Genomic DNA, 24,090 nt, shown 5'->3' on the forward strand with positions numbered 1-24,090 from the left:
GGAGGCAGAAAATAGAGAAGGAAGACCAGAGAAGAAAAGGGAAGAGAGAGCAGAGAATGATCAGATCTGAGTGGAGGAAATGAGAAGAGAGATATGCTAAAAACCACAGGGGGGAGGGAAGGATAGAGATGCCAGACCATGAGGGGAACAGAAGGAAGATGATGGATGCTAGACCAAATTGGGGGGTGGGGGGGGGGGCAGGAGGAGAGATGGCAGGGAAAGACAGACAGTGAATGGAAGGGGCAGATGCTGGACTGAAGAGACAGAGAAGGTTATCATGCTGCTGTACCGGGCCATGGTACGCCCTCACCTGGAGTACTGCGTCCAGCACTGGTACTTTAAGAAGGACACGGTACTACTCGAAAGGATCCAGAGAAGAGCAACTAAAATGGTTAAGGGGCTGGAGGAGTTGCCGTACAGCGAAAGATTAGAGAAACTGGGCCTCTTCTCCCTTGAGCAGAGGAGATTGAGAGGGGACATGATAGAAACATTCAAGGTACTGAAGGGAATAGACTTAGTAGCTAAGGCAGGGAGAACGAGAGGGCACTCTCTAAAGTTGAAAGGGGATAGATTCCATACAAACGTAAGGAAGTTCTGTGGTAGAAAGCAACATATTTATTTGGCTCATAACTTGCTGGCGCCCGATATTTTTAGCTCACAGTGAAAAAAGTTTGCTCACAACACCCGCCCGCTTAGAGGGAACACTGGGATTACAGTGGACATATCACTATTGTTGTATTCTATATTATTATTTAGAGCTTGGTCTTTTCAATCAGTGATTACCCATGGAAAACCCCTTTGAAAACTGTCCTGAGCCATCTGCAGGGAAACATTTGTGCACTTCATGTTCCCTGTGTAGAAAAGGGAAGATTCTAGGGGCCTGTTTCCTCCTGTTTTTCCTTTGCTAATGTGACATTGGATCCTTGTAACACCAGCCAGCTGGTAAATTTCAAATATCTACCTGCAGACTTGTGGGTATTAAGTACTCAAGCTGGTCGGCTAAGCAGCAAAATGTCACAAGCAACTAATGTATACCTTCAAAATCCACAAAAATAAAGAAGTCATCGTTTTTCAGAAAACTCCTGCGATGTAGCTGGTTATGGGATATAAAGGTACTCCACCCAAAGTCTGTGCTTCTGTTACAATCACATTCAGCGTCATAACGTCCAGTAATAAATGGTTTATCCCACTTTGATATGTTAGGTTGACCTGTAAATGACAAAGTTGCAGCATACTGCTTACTGTACACAGTAATAAATACAAATTAAAACGATGCATTTTAAGCAGACAGCATTAGTCAATTGGATTGTAAGGGGTACAGGGTGAGGGATTTGATGTACTACCTTTCTGTGGTACAATGCAGAATGAATAATAACTTGCAGAGTTTTTAAAAATTATTAAAAACATCTCTTTTTATAGAAACTTCAAAGGAGTACGCACATGCCTCTGCCTGTGTACTTCCTCTAGCCAAAGCTAGTCACTGCACTCCAGAGCTACGCTCCACAAAGGCGTCTGGTCAGTAAATCACTCCTATTCTCAAGCCACTTCATTGACTCCCTATCCATTTCTGCATACAGTTGAAACTCCTCTTATTGACTTACAAGTGCATTCACTCTGCAGTTCCTCAATATATACTCCTCCCTGTCTATTCCATTCATCAGGCAAGTTTCTCTTTTATTAATAATAATTTTATTTTTTCTATACTGCCACAATATTACGACTTCTAGGCGGTTTACACTGAAGAGAGCTGGACAATCAGCGAATTATAGAATACAAATAGTAAAAATACACATATTTCTCAAAGTTATCAGTATGGTGTTATTGGTTTTAAAATGGTATCTGATTAGGAGATAAAACTGTCGAACAGTGCTGTCTTAATTTCTTTCCGAAATGCGCCGTAGGTCAATCTGGCTTCGTTGATGTAATTGCCTAGCCAGGTCTGCTCTTTACTAGCTTGAAACTTAAAAATTCTGTCCAGAAAGGACCTGTATTTGCAATCAGTGATCCTTGGATAAGCAAAAAGATTAGTGGGGATGTGTAGCTCGAAAAGAGATAGGTAGGGGCCATTCCCCAAACTAGTTTAAAACAAATGCAAGAGAACTTGGAACATTATTCGTGCCTCCATTGGCAACCAGTGTGGCAGTTTGTAGTAGGGACTAACATGCTCGCTTTTCTTCAATCCGAATATTAAGTGGACGGCCGTGTTCTGCACTATTCTTAATTTTCTCACTGTTTTTTTTAGGTATACCCAAGTAAATGATGTTGCAGTAGTCCAATATGGATAGAACCAATAATTGAACCAGTAGTCTAAAAGATAGAGGGTCGAAATATTTTTTAATGGTCTTTAATTTCCATAGTGCAAAAAAGCACTTCTTTGCCACCAAGTTCATGTGTTCAATCATGGTCAAGTGGGTGTCTAATGTGACTCCTAATATTTTTTTTTTTCTGAACCCTTCTCCTATACTGCCAACTCTAGGCTATGTTCCTTCTCACTAGCTGCACCATACACCTGGAACAGACTACCTAAGTCAGTACATTAAGCTCCATCTCTGTCAGTATTCAAACCCCTGCTAAAAGTCCACTTTTTTGAGGTTGCTTTTAACTCCCATTCACTTATAAAGCACCCATGCCTGAGAAGCTCCCTAACTTGTCCTGTTTGTCTGTTTAATTGTTTGTAAGCTTTACAAAGTAAGGACTGTCTCTTCAGTGTTTTAATGTAAAGGATTATGGTGGCTTTTAGAAGGCTCACATATTCCACCACAAGGGTAGTAGTTAGAATGGGATATGGGCCTGAGTCCCCATCTCTATGGTTGACTACACCACTTATTAGGCCAGTGTCCCACAAACTTTTCCAGCCGGTGGCACACTAAATGCAGTGCCCCGGCTGGAAGGCACCTGGAAGTCGACATGATAATATCATGTGCATGCGTGATAAGAACATAAGAAATGCCTTCACTGGATCAGACCTTAGGTCCATCCTGTCCGGCGACCCGCACATGTGGAGGCTAAGCCAGGTGTTCCCTAATGGACACCTTGTTCACCCGTTTCCCTCAATGTGATTTGCAAGAAGGTGTGCATCCAACTTGCCCTTGAATCCCAGAATGGTGGTCTCCATCACAACCTCCTCCGGGAGAGCATTCCAAGCGTCCACCACTCACTGTGTGAAGCAGAACTTCCTGACATTAGTACTGAGTCTGCCGCCCCTCAGTTTCAGTCCATGACCTCTTGTTCGAGTCACTTTTGAACAAGAGGTCATGGACTGAAATTGAGGGGCGGCAGACTCAGGACTAATGTCAGGAAGTTCTGCTTCACACTGCGAGTGTGATGTCATCACATCAATGTCTGCGCATGCATGGAGGCCCATCTTGCTGCGACCCTGCCATTAGAAGGATCCGGGAAGTACAGGGAGAAGAGGAGAGACGCCGGCCAGGAGGAAAGTCGTCCAGGCCGGCTGACTTCCTACAGGACATGCCTCTCGCCGCGAGAGACACGTCCTGTAGGCAGGCAGCCAGCGTGGATGACTCTCCTCCTCACCAGTGTGTCATGGCACAGCAGAAATCTCAGGAGGCACACTAGAGTAAGTAGGTGGAAAGGGAAGGAAGAGGGATTTGTTCAGAGATGTTTGAGGGTTGCATAGAAGAAAAACTGTGCACTGGTATGCTAATCTTTGTTTGTTTTGAATTTAAAAAAAAAGAAAGAAATACAAGTGGAAATAAAGAAGTAAATAAGAAAACAGATAAATGGGGGCGGGGTGGGGGCAGAGCAGAAATGGGCCACGGGATGGGACAGGGCCAGGGGGCCCAGTGTACTTGTGTGCCTAGGGGCCCTCAAAGAATTAATCCTGCCCTGGTGATCACCTATATCCATATTTTTTGTTCTGTGCTCTAAACATTTACCTGAATTGACCTGGCTTATGCTGGTTGTGAAACTGCGGCTGGCTGACATTCTGAGCTTTATGTCAGGCTCCTGATCAAGCACCGTCAAAATTGCCTGTCTGTTGAAAGCCGGCCATTCCAGGATATCATCATTCTCCCCACTGCACAGGTGGAAGGCAATCCCAGTATAGTTCACATAGGTGGAGTAATTTTGACCATGGGGATACAGAGTCACCCCGTAGCCATAACCATCAGGGCTGTAGAACCGTGGGCTGAACATGTGATCACCTTTAACAGTTTTTTGGAGGATATTGCTGAAATTGCGGATGTGCCACACAGAACTGGGGCACGGGGTTTCTGTGAGGCTAATATCATCAACCAAAATGCCACCAGTGGAGGCTCCTGCATCGCCTTTTATTCCCTGGAAAACATAGCGAAACTTTTCTGCAACATTAAGGGTCACATGGGCAATTTTCCAGTTCTTGTCTGCATCACCTGAAGAGAAAAGAAAGTTAGTGAGATTATAAGAGGGAGTGATCCTATGGGAACCTGACCGTGTACTACATACATACATTCTTTTAGCCTATTAAAAGTGTATGTGTGTGTGTGTTAACAAAGAAGAAAACTTCATATGCACACTTAATTTCCTTTTAAAAAAAAAAAATCCAACTTTATTTAGTTTTTAATGCCAACAAAAAGTGCAATACAATTTATATTTAAATAATAATAATCAACCAAGCACTTATAATCAATTAGTATCTATACAAAAATAAGATTCCCTCCCTCATCTAGCATTACCATCAGGAATAATACCAAAACAAAAGATATACCCCCCACTCCCCCCCCCCCACCGCATGTATGGGTGTAAAACAACGGAAAATAAAATAAAGATACAGGACAACTATAACAAATCTACAAAAGATATCAATGGACCCCAAACCAATTTGAATATCCTATTATGCCCCAGCATGTCAGCATTCATTTTCTCATACTTATAAGTTAAGCATAAGCTTGCCCACCAGAAAGGAAAACTAAGACGATCCCAATTCTTCCAATTGCGAGTAATCATTTGCATGGCTATCCCGGTCATAATAAGGAAATGTTGAAATATGTGCATGTGCAATCATCTTCTGTTCTTTATGTTCCCACTAAAAGCAGCTTTTACCTACATCAACACCAATCTTCAAACACTATTTGAGTAGTTTGGGGCTGAAGTTCAGGTTACTTTGTGCAGGCTGGAAAGGGTCGTAGATGTATAGAATAGTCTCCCGATAGAGGTGGTGGAGACAACAACTGTGTCTGAATTCAAGAAGGTATGAAACAGGCATGTGGGATCTCTTAGGAAGAGGAGGAGATAGTGAATGCTGCAGATGGGCAGACTGGATGGGCATTTGGCCTTTATCTGCCATCATAATTCTATGAGTGAGTTATGAAGATTATTGGAAAGTTACCCCCTAGTTCATACCTGATCCTATTCAAATAAGAAGCAGCTATTAAATCAGATATATATTGGATTGGATTAGAATAGATTTATTATTTCATTTAACAGTACTGACATAAGTATTTAGCGGTGTACAATAAAAATCTTATTAAAATACAATACAGTTATTTCACAAAATCTATTTTAAAAAAAAACCCCACTAAAACAATAGTTCAAATTAACAGAAGTCAATCATTACTAAATCCTATAGTCACAGCTATCTACCTATGCAGATGATATCTTACTCTATTTATCAAATCCCCAACCCTAATTATCAGAACTGATTCACTTTATTAAACAATTCTCAATCCTTTCTGGCTACAAAATGAACTAGGACAAGATGGATTTAATGCCATGTGGCATTACTAAACAGGATGACGACAGAAATTGCTACAATGATGGTCAGTACACTCTTGCAGCATGAAAACACAGGTTTATTTATATCCAGCCTCATATCCTCTGTCTCCTCCAGTTCAGGTAGTAGACTTTGCTTCCACCCAGTTCCCAGCCAAATATACCTCTGGTTAGCAGCTGCTATGCCCCAAATACAAGGTAAACAGAACTGTCTTTAACACAAGAAAAACCAACTTAAATGTCCATGTGCCACAAAAGAAACCTCTTTTGCTAGTAGCTGCCTTTCCCCAAACACCGGACGAGCAGAACTGCCTCTAGAAGAAAATTCTAAACAATGTTCAGTTTATATCAAAGAATACTGCTTTGTTAACAAACCAGGCTCAGACACAAAGGCCTGGCTCTTAGCCAGGCACAGGAATAAAGTTTATAGCTCCCATTCAGTGGCTGAATTCAGTCTAAAATAAAGGGAAAACAATTATAACCTCCAAAATCCTTTTCCTGCCTTCCTCTGGGCTTTCTCTTCCTCACTCTGACCCTTCCTTTTAGGTTTTCTGAGCTCTCCTTCCTGGTATCATCCCCTTCTCCCTTCCTCTTTCTTAAGGAAGAATTACAATTCTTAAAGTAATCCTGCATTTGCAGGGAAGTATCCAATAGAGGGAGCAGCAGGATTCTATACACTTCCTCACGTGCCATTATATGAATCATGTTTACTATTTACCATACCTAATGGTTCCTTTAGATGGATTAATAGTAGTTCCAAGTTTCAAGTTTATTATGGCTTGATAAACCACTTTAAATACCAAAGTGGATTGTACAATATTTTTTTTTTTTAAAAAAAGGATAATTAAAAATAGGTGAAAGGACATACATACAAAAAATTTCAATGACAAGACAGGAGGGAAATGGGCAGGGTTACAATTCTTAAAATAAAAATGAGGAGGTAATGGAAAAAAACGATATGGAGACAGGAAAGATTTGAGTGAACCATTTATCTAAATCTCAAAAGCATTCTTAAAGAGGTGGGTTTTTAAGGTTAGATTTGAAATGATTACAATTATTTTCCAGTCTTAGAGCTATGGGGAGGACATTCCATAATGTGGGAGCGACTACAGAATAAATGGTTTTGAGTATTGTGTCATAAAATAACTGACGAACGGATGGGACTGTAACAAGATATTGCTGAGATGATCATAGTGAGGAGGAGTGATTGGTCTGATCATTGAAAGCAAGAAAATTTTTTTAAATGGGAGATGGGCAACCAATGGGCCTTTTTTAAAAGAGGGGTTACATGGTCGAACTTCTTTGCATTAAAGATTGTTTTTATGGCAGTATTTTGAATATTAAGTATTTGGGAATTTATTTTGATATTGATATCATAACTTCATTTAAGCTGAATATGAAAAAGTCATTGAAAAAGTTAAAAATTCTATGACTCCTTGATCTCCACCTTTCATAATGGGACAGGACAGACACCTTAAAAATTATGATAGTCCCCAAAATACTTTATGTTCTAAATATGTTCTTTGTTTTATTCCCACTCCCATTCAATCTGTACTTTAAATCAACGTCAGTGTTCTCTTCTGAATACTTTTTTATCTTTTGAACTCATGGTAGGACTTAACTAAAGTTCACTAAAATCAATGGTGGAATTTAGTATGTACTACAAACCATATGTTTGAAACATATTTTTTTCATTTATTCAATTTTCTATACTATTTGAGCTCAGAATGGTTTACATTAATTTATTCAGGTACTCAAGCATTTTTCCCTGTCTGTCCTGGTAGGCTCACAATCTATCTAATCTAATGAAATGGGAGGATTGAGTAACTTGCCCAGGGTCACAAGAGGTTGTTTCTTTTTAGTTTATATTAATATGATTATGATTAATATCGGGATAAGAAGACCTCAAGGGCCCACAGCTGCCTGATTTTAGAACTTGTCTATGTCAGGACAGCCCCTTGCGAGCTATCTTTAGTCTCTTGAATCCCCCTATGTCATAAACTTTTTAAATATATTTAAATTTTTCTTAAATTTTTGGTTTATCATAATCATTTGCAACCAGTCACTTTACTAGGACAAAGAACTATTAAGCATTTCATTGTACTTAGCTTTTTTTGTCCAAATTTATTGCTGGTGCTTGCTGCTCTCAGTTTCAGTGACTGGATGACTTGACTGGTGCTTAATGCTCCCGGTTGCTTGAATGGTAACTAGCTCTAAAACTTTAGAAATGCTGTGCTTTAAGTTACTCAACCGAGATGCAATGTGTCACTACCTACCTGAAGGAAGAAGCAGTCCATATTGCCAGTGACAACAAGGATGTCTAGCTGGGATTGGACCACACAGTCATGTCAAGACAATTGCTACTGATGAAATAAAAATATAAATGATTTATCCAGAATGAAAAATAAGTTTGTCTCTGCAGAATTTCTAACCTAGATATTAACAATTCCATCCAAGCAACAGGGAAATATACAGTGTTCCCCCGCGAATTCTCAGTTTGCGGTTCACGGACTCAATCATTCGGGGTCTGTTCCGACTGCCTCTTCCTGTAGTAAAGTCAGGCTACACCAACCAGCTGCCTCTCCAGCTGCCCTCTCCTGCCTCTTCAGCTGCCCTCTCCTGCCTCTTCAGCTGCCCTCTCCTGCCTCCTCTGCCTTTTGACAGGTGAAAACCCGCATTTCTGATTTTTCAAAATTCACGGGGATTCCCCATGAATTTCGGGGAGTACTGTACACCAAATTTGACCAATCTCCCCAGTTCATCTACAAAAATTTCATAAATATCCAAAGAACTGAATCCAAGCACCAATTTGCCTGGTTTGAGACCTATCTTGAGTTATTCATGCATCTCTTCTTACACCTGTGACTCTTTCCTTCGAGAGTAGGAAAGTAAATGACATGAGCTAGACCAGTTCTAGGAAATTGGCAGATTTTGAATTAAGATCATAAGAACATAAGCATTGCCATACTGGGACAAACCGAAGGTCCATCAAGCCCAGTATCCTGTTTCCAACAGTGGTCAATCCAGGCCACAAGTCCCTGCCAAGATCCCTAAAATGTATAACAGGTTTTATGTTGCTTATCCTAGAAATAAGGAGTGGATTTTCCCAAATCCATTGTATTAATGGCTTTTGGACTTTCCTTTTAGGAAATTATACAAATCTTTTTTAAACTCTGATAAGCTAACTGCTTTTACCACATTCTCTGGCAACGAATTCCAGTTAATTACACGTTGAGTGAAGAAATATTTTCTCCAGTTTGTAACGTCATTGCATGCTCTTTTGTCCTAGTAGAGTTTGGAAAGTGTAAACAAGCGATTTACCTCTACTAGTTCCACTCCACTCTGTATTGTATAGACCTCCATCATATCTCCCCTCAACTGTTTTGTCTCCAAGCTGAAGAGCCCCAGCTTCCTTAGCCTTTCTTCATAGGGACATCGTCTCATCCCCTTTATCATTTTTATCACCCTTCTCCGTACTTTTCTGATTCTGTTATATCTTTTATGAGATGTAGTGAACAGAATTACACACCATGTTTGAGTTTTGGATGCATCATGGAGCGATACAAAGGCCTTATAAGACTCTAATTTTTGTTTTCCATTCCTTTCCTAATAATCCTTTAAAATTCTCCCCCCCCCCCCCCCCACCACTTTTTCAAAAGCATAGCGCAGTTTTTAGTGCTGGCCCCGGAGGTAATAGCTCCGATACTCATAGAAATCCTAGGAGTGTCTGAGCAGTTATTGCCGCTGCTGGTGCTACAAACTGCGCTACACTTTTGTAAAAGAGGGGTGGGGTCTATTTGCTTTCTTAGCTGCCACTGCAAACTGAGCAGAGGGTTTCATTGCATCATCAATGATGACATCTAGATTCTTTTCCCAGGCAGTGATTTTTAATGTGGTTATTGTTTGGTATATTTGTGTTCCCCTAATCTTCACAGTGGCTGATTTTTATTCAAGTGTCAGTTTACATTTTATAACTCTTATTACTGGTCTCCATCACTATCCCATTTTTTGTTTAGTGAACAGAATACAGTTTCCCTGAGAGCACAGTAGTACTCGTAACAACACTCTAGACCAGAGAATCCCAAACCTGTCCTAGTGATCCCATGACCTGTTAGGTTTTCAAGATAAGTAAAAAGAATACGTAGGAGATGCATTTGCATATACCGGATCTCTAGTGCATCGAGGTGGAAGAAGATATTTTCTTTTTCAAGGGTCCCGCGGCAACAAGGGGGCATCCGTGGAAAATCAGGGGCGGGAAACTGCACGGGGACACCAGGAAATTCTTTTTCACTGAAAGGGTGGTTGATCACTGGAATAGTCTTCCAATTCAGGTTATTGAGGCCAGCATCGTGCCTGATTTTAAGGCCAAATGGGATAGACACGTGGGATCTATTCACAGAGAAAGGTAGGGGAGGGTCATTGGGGTGGGCAGACTAGATGGGCCGTGGCCCTTATCTGCCGTCTATTTCTATGTTTCTTTCATGAACTAAAAATATATTATTTATGGTTATGGCTTTTTTAAAAAAATCAGTACCTGTAAATGTCTCAACTTTGGTCAACTTGCGAATGGTCCCGGTTCCATCATCCTTTCTCACCCAGATAACAAGTTTGTCTGAGGGACTCCCTGTGATCTTGTAGAAAAACTGGAGACACTGTTGCTTTCTCTTTGGGTAGAGAATGCGAGATTCTAAAAGTGCAGTTTGACCTGCTCTCCCATCATTGGTGCTGAAATACATAAAGTAGCCTGCATCTATAACAAAAGAACAGATTTATATATTAGGCACCAACTGTATGTTGATCTGACACTCCTTCTTCAATTACAAGTATCGCAGCACTTCAAACTATTCTTCCCATCACCTTAACAAGTTTGGTGGAAGATGCTTGATGCTACCTTTGAATACCAAGGACCTTTTATCTAAAACAAACTGCCAACATACCCAAGACAACCCACCACGTACCTTGACTTCTGGAAGAATCTTAAGACATATCTCTTCTCTCTTTAGCTAACCTCCAATCCTTCACCTCTTCCCTTTAACAACCAAAAGATCTAGCTTAAAAATGTAACGTCAAGAACTTGATTTAATTCTTATTGTAAACCACATCAATTCTCTGTAGAGAATTGCAGTATATATGACTGTATTGTATTGTATTGCATTATATTGTATTGCATATGAATATAAAGCTCTATAAGTGGATCTGCTAAAGACAATGGGTCTGATATTCAGACCATGGGAGTAAGTCGGACTGTGCATGTAAATTCTAATTAATGCCAATAATCGCTTGTTAATTGGAAATTATCAGCAGTGATTGGCTTGTTAAATAATTAAGCTACTTATGCAAATCAGCAATGCACACAGATTTGCGCACACAACTTTGGTCATAGTGTACTGAATCTGTGAGATTCTGGCTAACATCTAGCCATGGGCATTCATACCAGCTATAGGTGCCTACTTGTCTTTATTCCAGGGATCTTGTTATATAATTACTCTCCATGGAAGTAATTCTAAGGCTGTTCACTTCCATTTAGGTGTCCCAAGGATGCACAGTAGGAGCCTATTTTATAATGGAACCTGGGCACCCGAGTTCCGTTGTAGAATGCTAACATAACCCAGTATTGGCACATTAATGTGCCTGCAGTTAAGCCACCCATAGCCCTATAATGCAGGTGCCTAAATGTGATAGGGACATGGGTAACTTAGTATTCTGTAAGTTACACATGTAGGTAAGAGCCTGCGGTGTGCAGTGAGGGCTTTCAGGGGATTCAGTGAATCCCCAGCTCTATAGCCTTGCTTTTTAATTTTTTTTTTTGCTTATTTTTTGCTTGGTGTAGTTTGGTTTCTTGAGTAGGCAGCCTGCTTAACCAGTCAAACTGTATCAAGCAAAAAGTAAACCATAAAAAAAGCAGAGCTCTTGAGCTGGGGATTCTCAGAACCCCCCGAAGGCCCTGACAGTACTGATTTGAATTTGACTGGCTAAGCAGCATCTGCCTGTTGCCTGCTCAACCAATAAAATTCAAAGCAGTACCCTCAGGGCCTTTAGGGGGTGGGGTGAATCCCCTGAAGACCCTGTGCAGGCCCCCTTGCAAATACGCAATACAGAAGTTAAATAGGTATTTGTAGAAGAGCACTTAGGTACTCTGCTAGCACACACCAGTAAGGATATGTGTGGCGCAGTGGTTAAAGCTACAGCCTCAGCACCCTGGGGTTGTGGGTTCAAACCCACGCTGCTCCTTGTGACCCTGGGCAAGTCACTTAATCCCCCCATTGCCCCAGTTACATTAGGTAGATTGTGAGCCCGCCGGGACAGACAGGGAAAAGTGCTTGAGTACCTGAATAAATTAATGTAAACCGTTCTGAACTCCCCTGGGAGAATGGTATAGAAAATTAAATAAATATTCCTAAGTGCTGGCATTCTAGACATTCATATTTGCAAGGGGCACATGAATGCAAGTGTCTAGATTACAAAATAATATAGACAAGTTATGTTTTCTCATTTTTGGTGTCTGCTCTATAAGCTCTCCCTTGTCTTCCATTTTGTTTAATATCGTCATGTGTTCTTTGGACACAGTGTTGTACAAAGGAGAGAACCTATATTCATATGCTGATGATATTTTTATTATTATGATCATAACCTATGGACATGACCTTATCACAATCGAAAGTGTTATTCTGCATTAACAAGAATGAATCTTGTTCTAATCAAAAACAACTCAGGTTAAATTCAGCCATGGTTGGGAAAAGCCTGGCAAAAAGCTCCAGCCACTATTCGTTTGAATAATAATGAGGTTCTGACTATTGTAAACTTATCTAAAGTTTTGGTTTTCATATTCAATTCACCTCTGACCTGTGAAGCCCAAATTAATAATTTATATAAAAAGTGTCTTTTTTTTTTTTTTAAGGCAACTGAAGTCTATTTGTCCTTAACTTCCATGAAAGTCTGTTTGCAATGTTGGTTTAGGCTTTGGTCATATCTTAATTGGCTATTCTATCCTATATATTCTGGGATTTCATGCTTTGGCTCCAGAAAATTTGACAATTAGTGCTATTTCCTTCAGTCAGAAAAGTTTCCAGGTCAAAATATTCCTTTCAGTTAATATTTCCATCTTTTAAGAACATTCAGTGCAAAAAGATGTTGGTATTGTCTTTTTCATATAGAGTTTTTGAATTAGGGTCAGTTTTTATATTTTCACTTATGTAATTGTAGTTTAGTACAGTGGCGTAGCAAGGGAGGGTGGTACCTGCCATCGCCACACTGTGCACCCCGTACTCTTCCCCAGTATGCTATGCCCCCCCCCCCCGCCTCGGTCTTCCCTGCCATGCCATGTACCCCCACCCCCCCCACTGCATACTTCTTGAAATGTTCACTGGCATGAGCAGCACACTCCTCAGAACTCTTCTGATGTCACATCCTGTTCCCGTGATCAGGAAGTGATGTCAGAAGGGAGCTGAGGCTGGCGGGAGCAGCATGTGGAAGATGTTGCTTGCACCGGAAAACTTTTAAAGAGGTGCACAGGGGGGGGGTAGAGAAGAAGAAAGGCGGCAGTACCCCCTCCCTGTGAAGACAGCACCCACCACCCCCCCTCCCTTATTATTCCACTGGTTCAGTATCTTATTGTAAAATGTTCTGGGGAAAAAGCACAGTCTATAAGTACAGGATTAGATTTGATTTTCATGTCTGCAGTTCAGATAGAGTCTTTTCTCACTTCTGGAAATGAGCACATCAACATAGAACTACTACTAATCATTTCTATAGCAGTGCTAGACATACACAGTGCTGCAAATATTATACATACACTGCCCTGCCCCTAGTAGGCTCACAATCTTTTTGTACCTGAGATGACTTCCACAAGGTCACAAGGAGCTGTAATAGGAATTGAACCCAATTTGCCAGTCCACTGTACTAACCATTAGGCTACTCCTCCATTCCTAATTGATCCTCCTTTAGCTTTCATGTTTCTGTAATTCTTGTAAATAACAGCTTGTAGGACATTTTTTGTGCCATTCAGACTCCACAGTCTCTCATAGAGCAAAGTAATCGTAGGCATAGTCTGCAGTACATGCTGAGACAAGCTGAATCATTCAGAGACATACTGTAAACCAGGGGTGGGGAACTCCGGTCCTCGAGGGTCGTAATCCAGTCGGGTTTTCAGGATTTCCCCAATGAATATGCATTGAAAGCAGTGCATGCAAATAGATCCCATGCATATTCATTGGGGAAAACCCGACTGGATTACGGCCCTCGAGGGCCGGAGTTCCCCACCCCTGCTGTAAACCCTCGTAGGAAGAGGCCTCACCAGATCAGATTCTATTTTTATATTATTGTTATCTTCCCTTAGATTAGAAGTTGGCATATTTTTCCACTCACTTGTGCAGGTAAATTATCTTATACATTTTCCTTTCTGTGAACTATGCTTTTATGACCTGTAGTTAAGTCATAACAAGGGTCTTTGGTCCATAGATTATTGCAGTCCCAGTTCTCCAAATGCTAAAGGTTAGTATTTTTAGCACAACAAGCAGTAAATAATCGAGGAGCCTAGTGACCGTGCACTTTTTTACTTGCCTCTGCATTGTCCATTTAGGGTGTGATCTTCAGAGGATCCGGGGATACCTCTTTCCTGACTCCAGTCTGAATTGTCTGTGGTTCCTTGAACCATACCACATATATTTATATATTCAAAAGAACACTGGTCCAAAAGTGTGTGAGAGGAAGCTGAAACCAATTTAGGCACACATGGTTAACCATGGCTTCATCATATCTGCCCTAGAAATAGCCGTTACTGTTTGAAAAAACTTTTCACATTAGGAAAAAAACATTGTAATATATAATTGCTTTAACAGCTACTCCTTTCAGACAAAGAGATCTAGGCATGAAATTGCTGTGATATTAAAACAAGTGGTCACATGCATTAACTCACATTAAAATATCACTCGTTTGTACAGTACATTAATCTGTATTGTGCATTAAATTGTGTTACCTCGACAGCTATAAAGTTGTAGCACCGGCATCTAGAGGATAATGTCAAGCTTAATGGAGGCTCAACTCCCCAACTCCTCCACCAGAGGACTGAAGACCTCACCTCTGTATCCTCCCACCTCCGCTAAACTCAGGTCAAAAGCCCCCCCTCCCCCCCCAAGCTCCTCAGAGCCTTACATGTTTAAACATGTATGGAAAGCAGGGAAGAGTGATTCTACAATCTTTTGCATTGGGTGTTGCATAGTTTACTTATCTGTTGTTTGGCAAGAGAGTTTTATGAGAATTACCTTTTGAAATATTTGCATATGGCCTTCTAAATCACCAGAAAACGCCACATTAAGAGCTCCTTTTACAAAGACGCGCTAGCGTTTTTAACACACGCACAAGAGTTGCGTGGGCTATAGCGCACGCTAGCTGAAAAATTACCGCCTGCTTAAAAGGAGGCGGCAGCAGCTAGCGCGCGTGGCATTTTAGTGCATGCTAAGCACGCGCTAAAAACCGCTAGCGTGCCTTTGTAAAAGGAGCCCTAAAATTTGCTATTGACATAGGTTAGCGATAAGAACATACAGAAAAAACATAAGAATAGCCTTACTAGGTCAGACCCTAATCCAGTAGCCCATCTTCATGGTGCCAAATCCAGGTCACTAGTACCTGGCAAAAACCCAAATAGTAGCAACATTCCATGCTACCAATCTCAAGGCTCCTTAATGCCTTTATTCAGCATTTTGGATGCAATAGAGCCTAATTTGATAAAATGAAAATAATTCTTGAACAGGGCAGGATTAACCCATAGGCCAAGTAGGCACGTGCCTACGGCCCGAAATGGTCAGCGGGGCCCGATGAAGGAGGGCATCAACATTGTTTTTTCCAAACGGTGATGGACCCCTCCAGCATCGATCGGCAACGCGGGACCCACCCTGATCGGCAACACGCCCCCCTCCCCCCATCAATGGAAAGTAAGACAAGCAAGCAACGCGGGTAAGAAAGGCAACGGGAACTGTAATTGTGCAAGTGGTGCTGCTTGCCCAAAGCTTCCCTCTGACACAGCTTCCTGTTTCCGCCTGGGCGCATGGTGGGGTGGGGCAGGGCAGGGGGCCCAGTGTACTTGTGTGCCTAGGAGCCCTTGATGAATTAATCCTGCCCTGTTCTTGAACATTGCTTTTCAGCCACAGGGCTCAGCAGCTACTTACTGCAGCGGTACATGTTGTTTAGGCGTTCTATGTCCTGTGCACTAAATTCCAAGCGCTGTCCGATGATATCATTAAACGCTGGTATTTTGGCAGTGATAGTGGGGATGTCAGGGTCTTTGTTAAAGGAGAAAGGTCCATAATGCATGACAGATTCGTAGTCATAAGGAGTATTCAAGTCAGTGATAAAGTTATCGTCATAGGCAACAAAATTATGCTCCATCCCTGTTACAAAAAAAACCCAAAGAATTCATCTTTAAATTATCAAAATGATTTGCTAATCTAATAATCTTCCATTGAAAAGATAATGGGAAATACATGTAGTATGAAGGATGGAAACCCAAGTAAAGTACAGTGCATGTCTATATGAGGCTGTAGCATTTCAGTGGGTTATACGGTATAAGTAAATGTTTTGCTATTTGCCACTGCCCCATTCTTCAGTCAAGCAAAACAGGTGCTAATAAAGCCACAATTAAGAAAAAAAGAGTTCCTAAGTCCTTTACGGACCTCCGATAAGAATCTTCTCTTTCTGCGAAGGATTGCATAGTTACCCGTGTCTTTGGATCAAACGTTTTTGACTGAGGATGCATGGTATATGATGCATGAAACTTTATTGCTTAACAGACCTACAAGAATGAATATGTCCTTCTATCAAAAAATAGTGTAGAGTTTAACTGGAACATGGACATTCAATACAGAAAGCTTGTCTTTTGACTAAAAAATGTACCTTATGTAATTGGTGATCTGCAATTGCACCTATACTCTCTCAATGGAAAAATGAACTTTATTGGTTACTAACACTTGAATGCTTGGGTGTAAAACATGCTACCCCCCAAATTATGGAAATTGTTTCATATTACCTGGTCCCCTGTGTGTAGGACCTTCCTCAAAACACATGATAGTGATCCAATGTACTTCTCACAAACTTTCTTGAATTCAGATACATTTTTCTTCTCCACCACCTCCACTGGGAGGCCATTCACCACCCTTTCCATGAAAAAATATTTTCTGAGGTTACTTCTGAATCTATCCCATTTCAGTTTCATCCTATGCAACCTCATTTCAGAGTTTTCTTTCAATTGAAAGAGGCTGATCTCATTTGCATTTATGCCACATAAATATTTAAACGTCTCTATCATATTTACCTTAGAACATAAGAATAGCCTTACTGGTCAGACCAACGGTCCATCAAGCCCAGTAGCCTGTTTTCACAGTGGCCAATCCAGGTCACTAGTAACTGGCCAAAACTCAAGGAGTAGCAATATTCCATGCTACTGATACAGGGCAAGCAGTGGCTTCCTCCATGTCTTTCTCAATAACAGACGATGGACTATGGACTTTTCCTCCAGGAACTTTCTTAAAACCAGCTACGCTATCTGCTCTTACCACATTCCAGAGCTTCACTATTCTCTGAGTGAAAAAATATTTCCTTCTATTAATTTTAAGAGCACTTCCCTGTAACTTCATCGATTGTCCCCCTAGTCCTTGTAATTTTTGACAGAGTGAAAAATCGATCCACTTGTACCCATTCTACTCCACTCAGGATTTTGTAGACTTCAATCATATCTCCCCTCAGCCATTTCTTTTCCAAGCTGAAGAGCCCTAACCTTTTTAGTCTTTCCTGATATGAGAGGAGTTCCATCCCCTTTATCATCTTGGTCGCTCTTCTTTAAACCCTTTCTAGTGCCGCTATATCTTTTTTGAGATAAGGAGACCAAAATTGAACACAATACTTCAGATCAGGTCACACCATGGAGCGATACAGGAGCACTATAACATTTCTTGAAGTCTGTCCCCATATGTTTTATGATGAAGACCACTGACCATTTTAATAGCTATCTCTGGACCTACTCCATCCTGTTTATATCTTTTTGAAGTTGCAGTCTCCAGAAATATACACAAATATTCTAAATGAGGTCTCACCAGAGTCTTATAAAGGAGCATCATTACCTCCTTTTTCCTACTGGCGATTGCTTTCCCAATGTACTCAAGCATTCTTCTAGCTTTTGCAGTCACCTTTTCTACCTGTTTGGCAACCTTAAGATCATTAAATATACTTCAGTCACACCCAAGTCACACTCCTGTTTTGTGCACAAAAGTTCTTCACCCCCTAAACTGTACCGCTCCCTCAGGTTTTTGCAGCCCAAAAGCATGACCCATGCATTTCTTAGCATTAAATGTTAGTAGTCAAATTCCAGACCAGGGCCGGATTTAGATGAAAAGAGGCCCTAGGCTATTCTACTTATGAGGCCCTTTCACCTCCCATTTTTAAGTTTGTAAATTACATGAGAGATAATAAAATACATCATTACTGTGATATATATCAATATGTTAAATGAAACATGTTGTTATTGGTACTAACCTTTATAAAAAATGTGACATGGATCTTGAGGCCCTAGGCTGAAGCCTAGTTAGCCTATAGGAAAATCCGGCCCTGTTCCAGACCATTCTTCATGCTTTGCTAGGTCCTTCCTCATGTTATCCACACCATCAGAGGTGTCTACCTTATGCAGATTTTGGTATCATCAACAAAGAGGCAAATCTTACTAGATAGTCCTTCAGCAATATCATTTATAAGTTTCATCCCCTTCTATTAAATTTTGTTAAAGTACCTGCATATATTTCCAGAATACTGCTTTAATAAATTGCATTGTTTTGATATTTTTTTTTTCTCATAATATCCTGGAGTGTATGCAGTTGTAAACAACTCCTACATTGTGGTTCCATGCAATGTGCCCTCTAAGGATCAACTTGATGTGAACAAGAATTTTTCTTATCAAGAAAAGGATTGAGTTGATGTGAACAAATATTTACCATTACATTACCCTTCTTACACATACAAACACAGCTACTGGATGTTTGCCACAGCACTACCCTAAAGAAAAAAAACACCCCAAACAGAGGCTCTTTTGAACATAGCAGGCAAAGACCTTTCAACAGTCTTCATGCAATCTCCCTCAGTATCTCTGTTTCCAATGGTATTATGCACATTATTTCTGATACGGGTATCAGCTTTCAGTGCTGCAACACTTCAAACTTGGTTACTCATTCATTTGACTGCTACACCACCTGATAAATACATACTAAACAGCCCATAGAGCAGGGCTGCCCAAGTCTGGTCCTCGAGATCTACGGGCAGGCCAGGTTTTCAGAATATCCACAATGAATATGCTTGTGAGAGACTTGCCTGCACTGCCTTCTTGGTATGCAAATGTCTCTCTCATGCATATTCATTGTTGATATCATGAAAACCTGGCCTGCCAGTAGTTCTCGAGGACCGGACTTGGGCAGCTCTGCCATAGAGCATCAGGAATTGATCCTCTGAACAAATGAATACACATATATACACATCTCTCGCACACTTATGCATTTTTCTCTCACACAAAACTTCAAATGAATTTATTTATACACATTACCCTATCATTATTATTTTGCACATAGCTTCAGTTATTTACCTTATGCCCAGTGTTTGTCATTACCATGCAGTGGTGTGCGGTGAGGGCTTCCAGGGGATTCATTGAATCCCCAGCTCTATAGCGCTGCTTTTTTATTGTTTATTTTTTGCTTGATGCAGTCTGATTTTGCTTGATACAGTATGATTTGTTGAGCCTGCTCAACCAGTCAAACTGCATCAATCAAAAAGTAAACAAACAAAAAAAAGCAGGGCTCTTGGGCTGGGGATTCTCCAAACCCTCCTGAAGGCCCTGACAGTACTGATCTGAATTTGATTGCTTGAACAACATCTGCATGTTGCCTGCTCAACCAATAAAATTCAGAGCAGTGCCCTCAGGGCCCTTAGGAGGTGGGGCGAATCCCCTGAAGCAGGGCAGGATTAATTCTTCGAGGGCCCCTAGGCCCACAAGTACACTGGGTCCCCCTGGGCCTGCACCGCCCACGCCCTGCCCCCATTTATCTGTTTCTTATTTACTTTTTTATTTCCACTTATATTTCTTTTTTTAAATTCAAAACAAACAAAGATTAGCATACCAGTGCACAGTTTTTCTTCTATGCAACCCTCAAACATCTCTGACCAAATCTCTCTTTCTTCCCTTCCCACCTACTTACCCAGGACATTATCTCTGAACCCTTTCAATATGTATATAAAAGTGTTTAAATATATTGTAAAGCAGTAAGACTATCCAAAATATAAGTCTATATTAATAACCAAATTTACATTGCCTAACTGTCCTTACTCTACATCAGGGGTGTCAAACTCAATCACATAAGCGGCCAAAATCTGAAAAAAAGGCTAAGTCGCGGGTCAAATTTTAGATATTTAGGGGTCCTTTTATTAAGGTACGCTAACTGATTTTGCACATGCTAAATGTGCACCTTAATAAAAGGACCCCTAAGTGACTAAGGCTTAGTCTTAGCAGACATATAGGGTTACAATATCTTCAACCCCACACTAGCTCTGTGGTGTAAACAAAATAAATATTGTAATCACATAACAGAAAATAAAATTATTTTTTCTACCTTTTGTTGGTCCCAGGCTCTGGTTGTCTTCTGATAACTCGCTTGCCAGGGTCGTTTCTTCTTTCTCCGTGCTAAGCATCCATCTTCCATCTCTGTCCTCCCCTTCAGTTTCCCTTCCCTCCCTCGGAGGTCTGGCATCTTTCCTTTTTTTCATGTCCATATCCGCAGCTTCGCCAATGGACCCCACCATCCCCAGATCCACCATCTGTCCTTTTTTCAACTACCCTTTCATTCAGCATCTCTCCCTCCTTCCCCACCACCCCAGGGTCCATCATCTCTCCATTTCTCTTCCCAACTATCCTGTCCTATGCCACTTTCAGAATCTGTATATCTCCCCCTTCAATCTTTCCCTTCACCCCCGTTGGTCTGGCATCCATCTTCTTCCATTCTCTCCTCCAATGAACTGGTATCTCTCCCCTCTCCTCTTCTTCCCTTCCCTCTCCCACACCCACACCCCCATGGTCTGGCATTTCATTCTCTTCTCTCTCTTCCCCCCACTTCCATCAGCATCTGCCCCCTTTCTTTCCCTCCAACCTAAATCCATCCAGTATCCTTCCCCCTTGTTTTCACCCTTTCCCTGCACACCAATTCTATCAGCATATGTCACCTTTCTCTCCCTACACCACCCTTTCCACACAGCAACGGCAATGGGCCCCCCTCTTCTCTCCCTGCATGGCAACGGGCCTTCACCCGATGACGACAACACCTCCCCCCCCCCACAGCAACGGGCCCCCACCCAACGACAGCAACACCGGCCCTCCCCCCAGCATTGACCGACGGCAATGCAGCCAATGAAGCTCGAAGAAGATCCCGTGATGACTGCGTCTGACGGAAGAAGTAAGTAACGTCAGAGGGGGATGGACCAGCAGAACGCAGTCATCGCGAGATCTTCTTCAAGCTTCATTGGCTGCATTGCCGTCAGTCAATGCTGGGGGGAGGGCTGGTGTTGTTGTCGTTTGGTGGGGGCCCGTTGCTGGGGGGACCGGTGTTGTGTCATCGGGTGGGGGCCTGTTGCAATGCGGGGAGGAAAGAGGGGGGCCCGTTGCCGTCTGGCATGTTGTCCTTCAGTGGGCCCTCCTGACTATTTCGAGCCCTAGGCATGTGTCTAGTCGGCCTATTGGGTAATCCGGCCCTGCCCTGAAGGCCTGACTGCACGCCACTACTGCCATGTATGTATAACGTGACCATTTATTTTTTTCCTCAAAACAGAACAGGACCCACCCCCCCGGGACTTTCCCCCCAGACCCCATTAAATATAGTACAAAATATAGACAGCAGATATAAATTTTCAAAACTGACACATTTTGATCACTAAATTGAAAATAAAATCATTTTTCCTACCTTTGTCGTCTGTTGATTTCATGAGTCTCTGGTTGCACTTCCTTCTGACTGTGCATCCTTTATTTCTTTCATTTCTTTTTTTTTTTTTTTCTGTCTCCCTGACCCCCCCTTTCTTTCTTTCTCTTTCCCTGCTCCCTTTCTTTCTCTTTCTTTCTTTCTCTCTCCCTGCCCCTTTCTTTCTTTCTCTTTCCCTGCTCCCCACCAAGCTGCCGCTAATGCCGATTTCTCCAAGCCAACGCAGCAACAGCTGCGTGCAGCCATGACTGCACAAGCCCTTCCCTCCCGACATCAATTCTGACGTCTGAGAGGAAGTTCCGGGCCAGTCAGGCAGTGATTGACTGGCCTGGAACTTACTCTCCGACGTCAGAATTGATGTCGGTGGGAGGGAGGAAGGCTCGCGCAGTCATGGCTGTACGTCCCTGATCTGTTGCTGCATCAGAGAAATCCTGGGCTCCACAATCGCCTGTCCAATTGTCCCCACACAAAGCTTCTGGACGCTGTCTCTGAAAATAGGACATTTTGGCATCCTGAAGCTGTGCATTGGGGGCAACAAGACAGGCGATCTAAAAACGGGACGTATGGTCACATTATGTATGCATGGCCTGTCACTGCTAGGAACAGAAATCTGGGCATATGATATCATTACTATCTTGATATCATTACTATATACGGTAGTGTACATTAATAATGAAATATGCTAAAAACTAATGTTTGATATATATAATCTTACTACTTACATCACAAAATATTGCATAATAACAGATCAATACTAGTGTAAGAGTTAGAGATGTGCACTGTACAGTTTGTATGTTTGTTTTGGATGTTTTTATCTTTCTTACAATTTTTGTTTAATTTAATTAAAATGGAAAGCAAATGCCAAGCAAAACAGTAAAAAAAAAAAAAAAAGGGGCTTATTTTACTAAACGGTGGTAGAGGTATTTAGCACGGGCCGGCAAGGTAAATGCTCTGATGCTCTTAGAATTCCAGCCCGCACTAAAAATCTCTAGCGCCATTTAGTAAAAACCCAGTGAAAATGAAGTTTAAAATTTTGGTTTGGAGCCCACCACCAATACTGAATTAACAAGTACTCCCACCGAGATCTGCTGATATTCCCCCTACAGACACTGGGCATAATTCCAAAATGGTACCTGCCTCCAGTCATCTAGTGTCATTTTGAAATTCTGTACCAGTGACTGAGGATTTCTCCTGACACAAAGATGTATAATCTGTGATCAATAAGTTATTATTTTTATTGTTGCTTTTTTGGTATTTGCTCATTTTTTGTACATATTGTATATTCCTATGATAAAATATCCTAGCATGTTTTTTTTATACATTCTAAATCAGGGGTGTCCAACTTTTGGGTTCCCTGGGCTGCATTGGCCGAAAAAAATGTTTCTGGGGCCGCACAAACGCTGCAGCAAGACAGAGGAGGGAGCCGGCAAGATGGTAAACACCCGGGGACAGCAGAGGAAAACACTGCATTGCCCTCGACCGGGGCCACACAAAATACTTCACGGAGCCGCATGCAGCCCTCAGGCCGCAGGTTGGACACCCCTGTTCTAAATAAAAATATATAATTGTTCAGTTCTGGGTAAACCATACCAACAAATCTTATTAGAAATAGATGCAAATCTATTACTTGAAGGTATTTGTGTGTGGCTTATTCCTGGCATTTACAGGTGTAGAAGGTGAACTGTTGACTGAGTTCTGGAGGAAAAAATTGCATTCACCTTAGTTCTATATGGTAAGGTATAAATGTCCTTAAATCAATTGGTTTCATCAGTTATCGTTAAAGTCTTTTGAAATGAATATTTGACCTGGATATTCAGTGCTGGCCTGTATCCAAGTACTGGCAGTAAATATCCAAGTCTTTGGTGGTTCCTGGATGTTAATCTCTGAGCAGAATGAAGAGCTATCAGTTTGTAACAGTATTAAGAAAAATATTGCACTTTTGGATGGTACTACCCTATGCTAAATTTTAAAACTAACCTGACTCAATTTGATCCCACCATATTTGAACATAATCATCCCGGTCAGTTCGTGATTGTTCATGGTAAAATCCCAAGGCATGCAAAATCTCATGTTCCACAATGGCCTTGTAATCACACCTTTCACCAATGGAAAGGTTTTGTCCTGTCTGAAGATCTCCAACCTCAGACCAACACCTTTAAAAGAAAGCAAAAAACACATGTTGAGGGCTCAATTCACTACTGGAAAATTCTATAAATGGCGTCTATATTAGGCGCTGCAAGGTGCCTTAATTGCAGCCATCTAGTGACACCTAAGTGCAGGATTTGTACCTAACTTTTATTTTTAATCCTCTCCTCTATATTTTAGCTTTAAAGTGTACTAAAGTATCACTGTTACCTGTGCATATGTATTTTTCTCAATGTATTTCCTA

General features: G+C 41.4%; 1 protein-coding gene across 1 annotated transcript in view; it reads right to left on the reverse strand.

The window, feature by feature from the left end:
• Nucleotides 1-24,090, reverse strand: part of MEP1A (meprin A subunit alpha) — a 37,685-nt gene that overhangs the window by 7,863 nt on the left and 5,732 nt on the right. The window contains exons 7-12 of the mRNA XM_033937565.1: nt 23,679-23,854; nt 15,873-16,094; nt 14,269-14,418; nt 10,244-10,459; nt 3,897-4,370; nt 1,036-1,209 (exon numbers count right to left, since the gene is read on the reverse strand). Of these exons, the coding sequence (XP_033793456.1) occupies nt 1,036-1,209; nt 3,897-4,370; nt 10,244-10,459; nt 14,269-14,418; nt 15,873-16,094; nt 23,679-23,854 (1,412 nt within the window). The remainder of the gene's footprint in view (nt 1-1,035; nt 1,210-3,896; nt 4,371-10,243; nt 10,460-14,268; nt 14,419-15,872; nt 16,095-23,678; nt 23,855-24,090) is intronic.

This window comes from Geotrypetes seraphini, chromosome 3, assembly GCF_902459505.1.
Source record: "Geotrypetes seraphini chromosome 3, aGeoSer1.1, whole genome shotgun sequence".
NCBI lineage: Eukaryota > Metazoa > Chordata > Amphibia > Gymnophiona > Dermophiidae > Geotrypetes > Geotrypetes seraphini.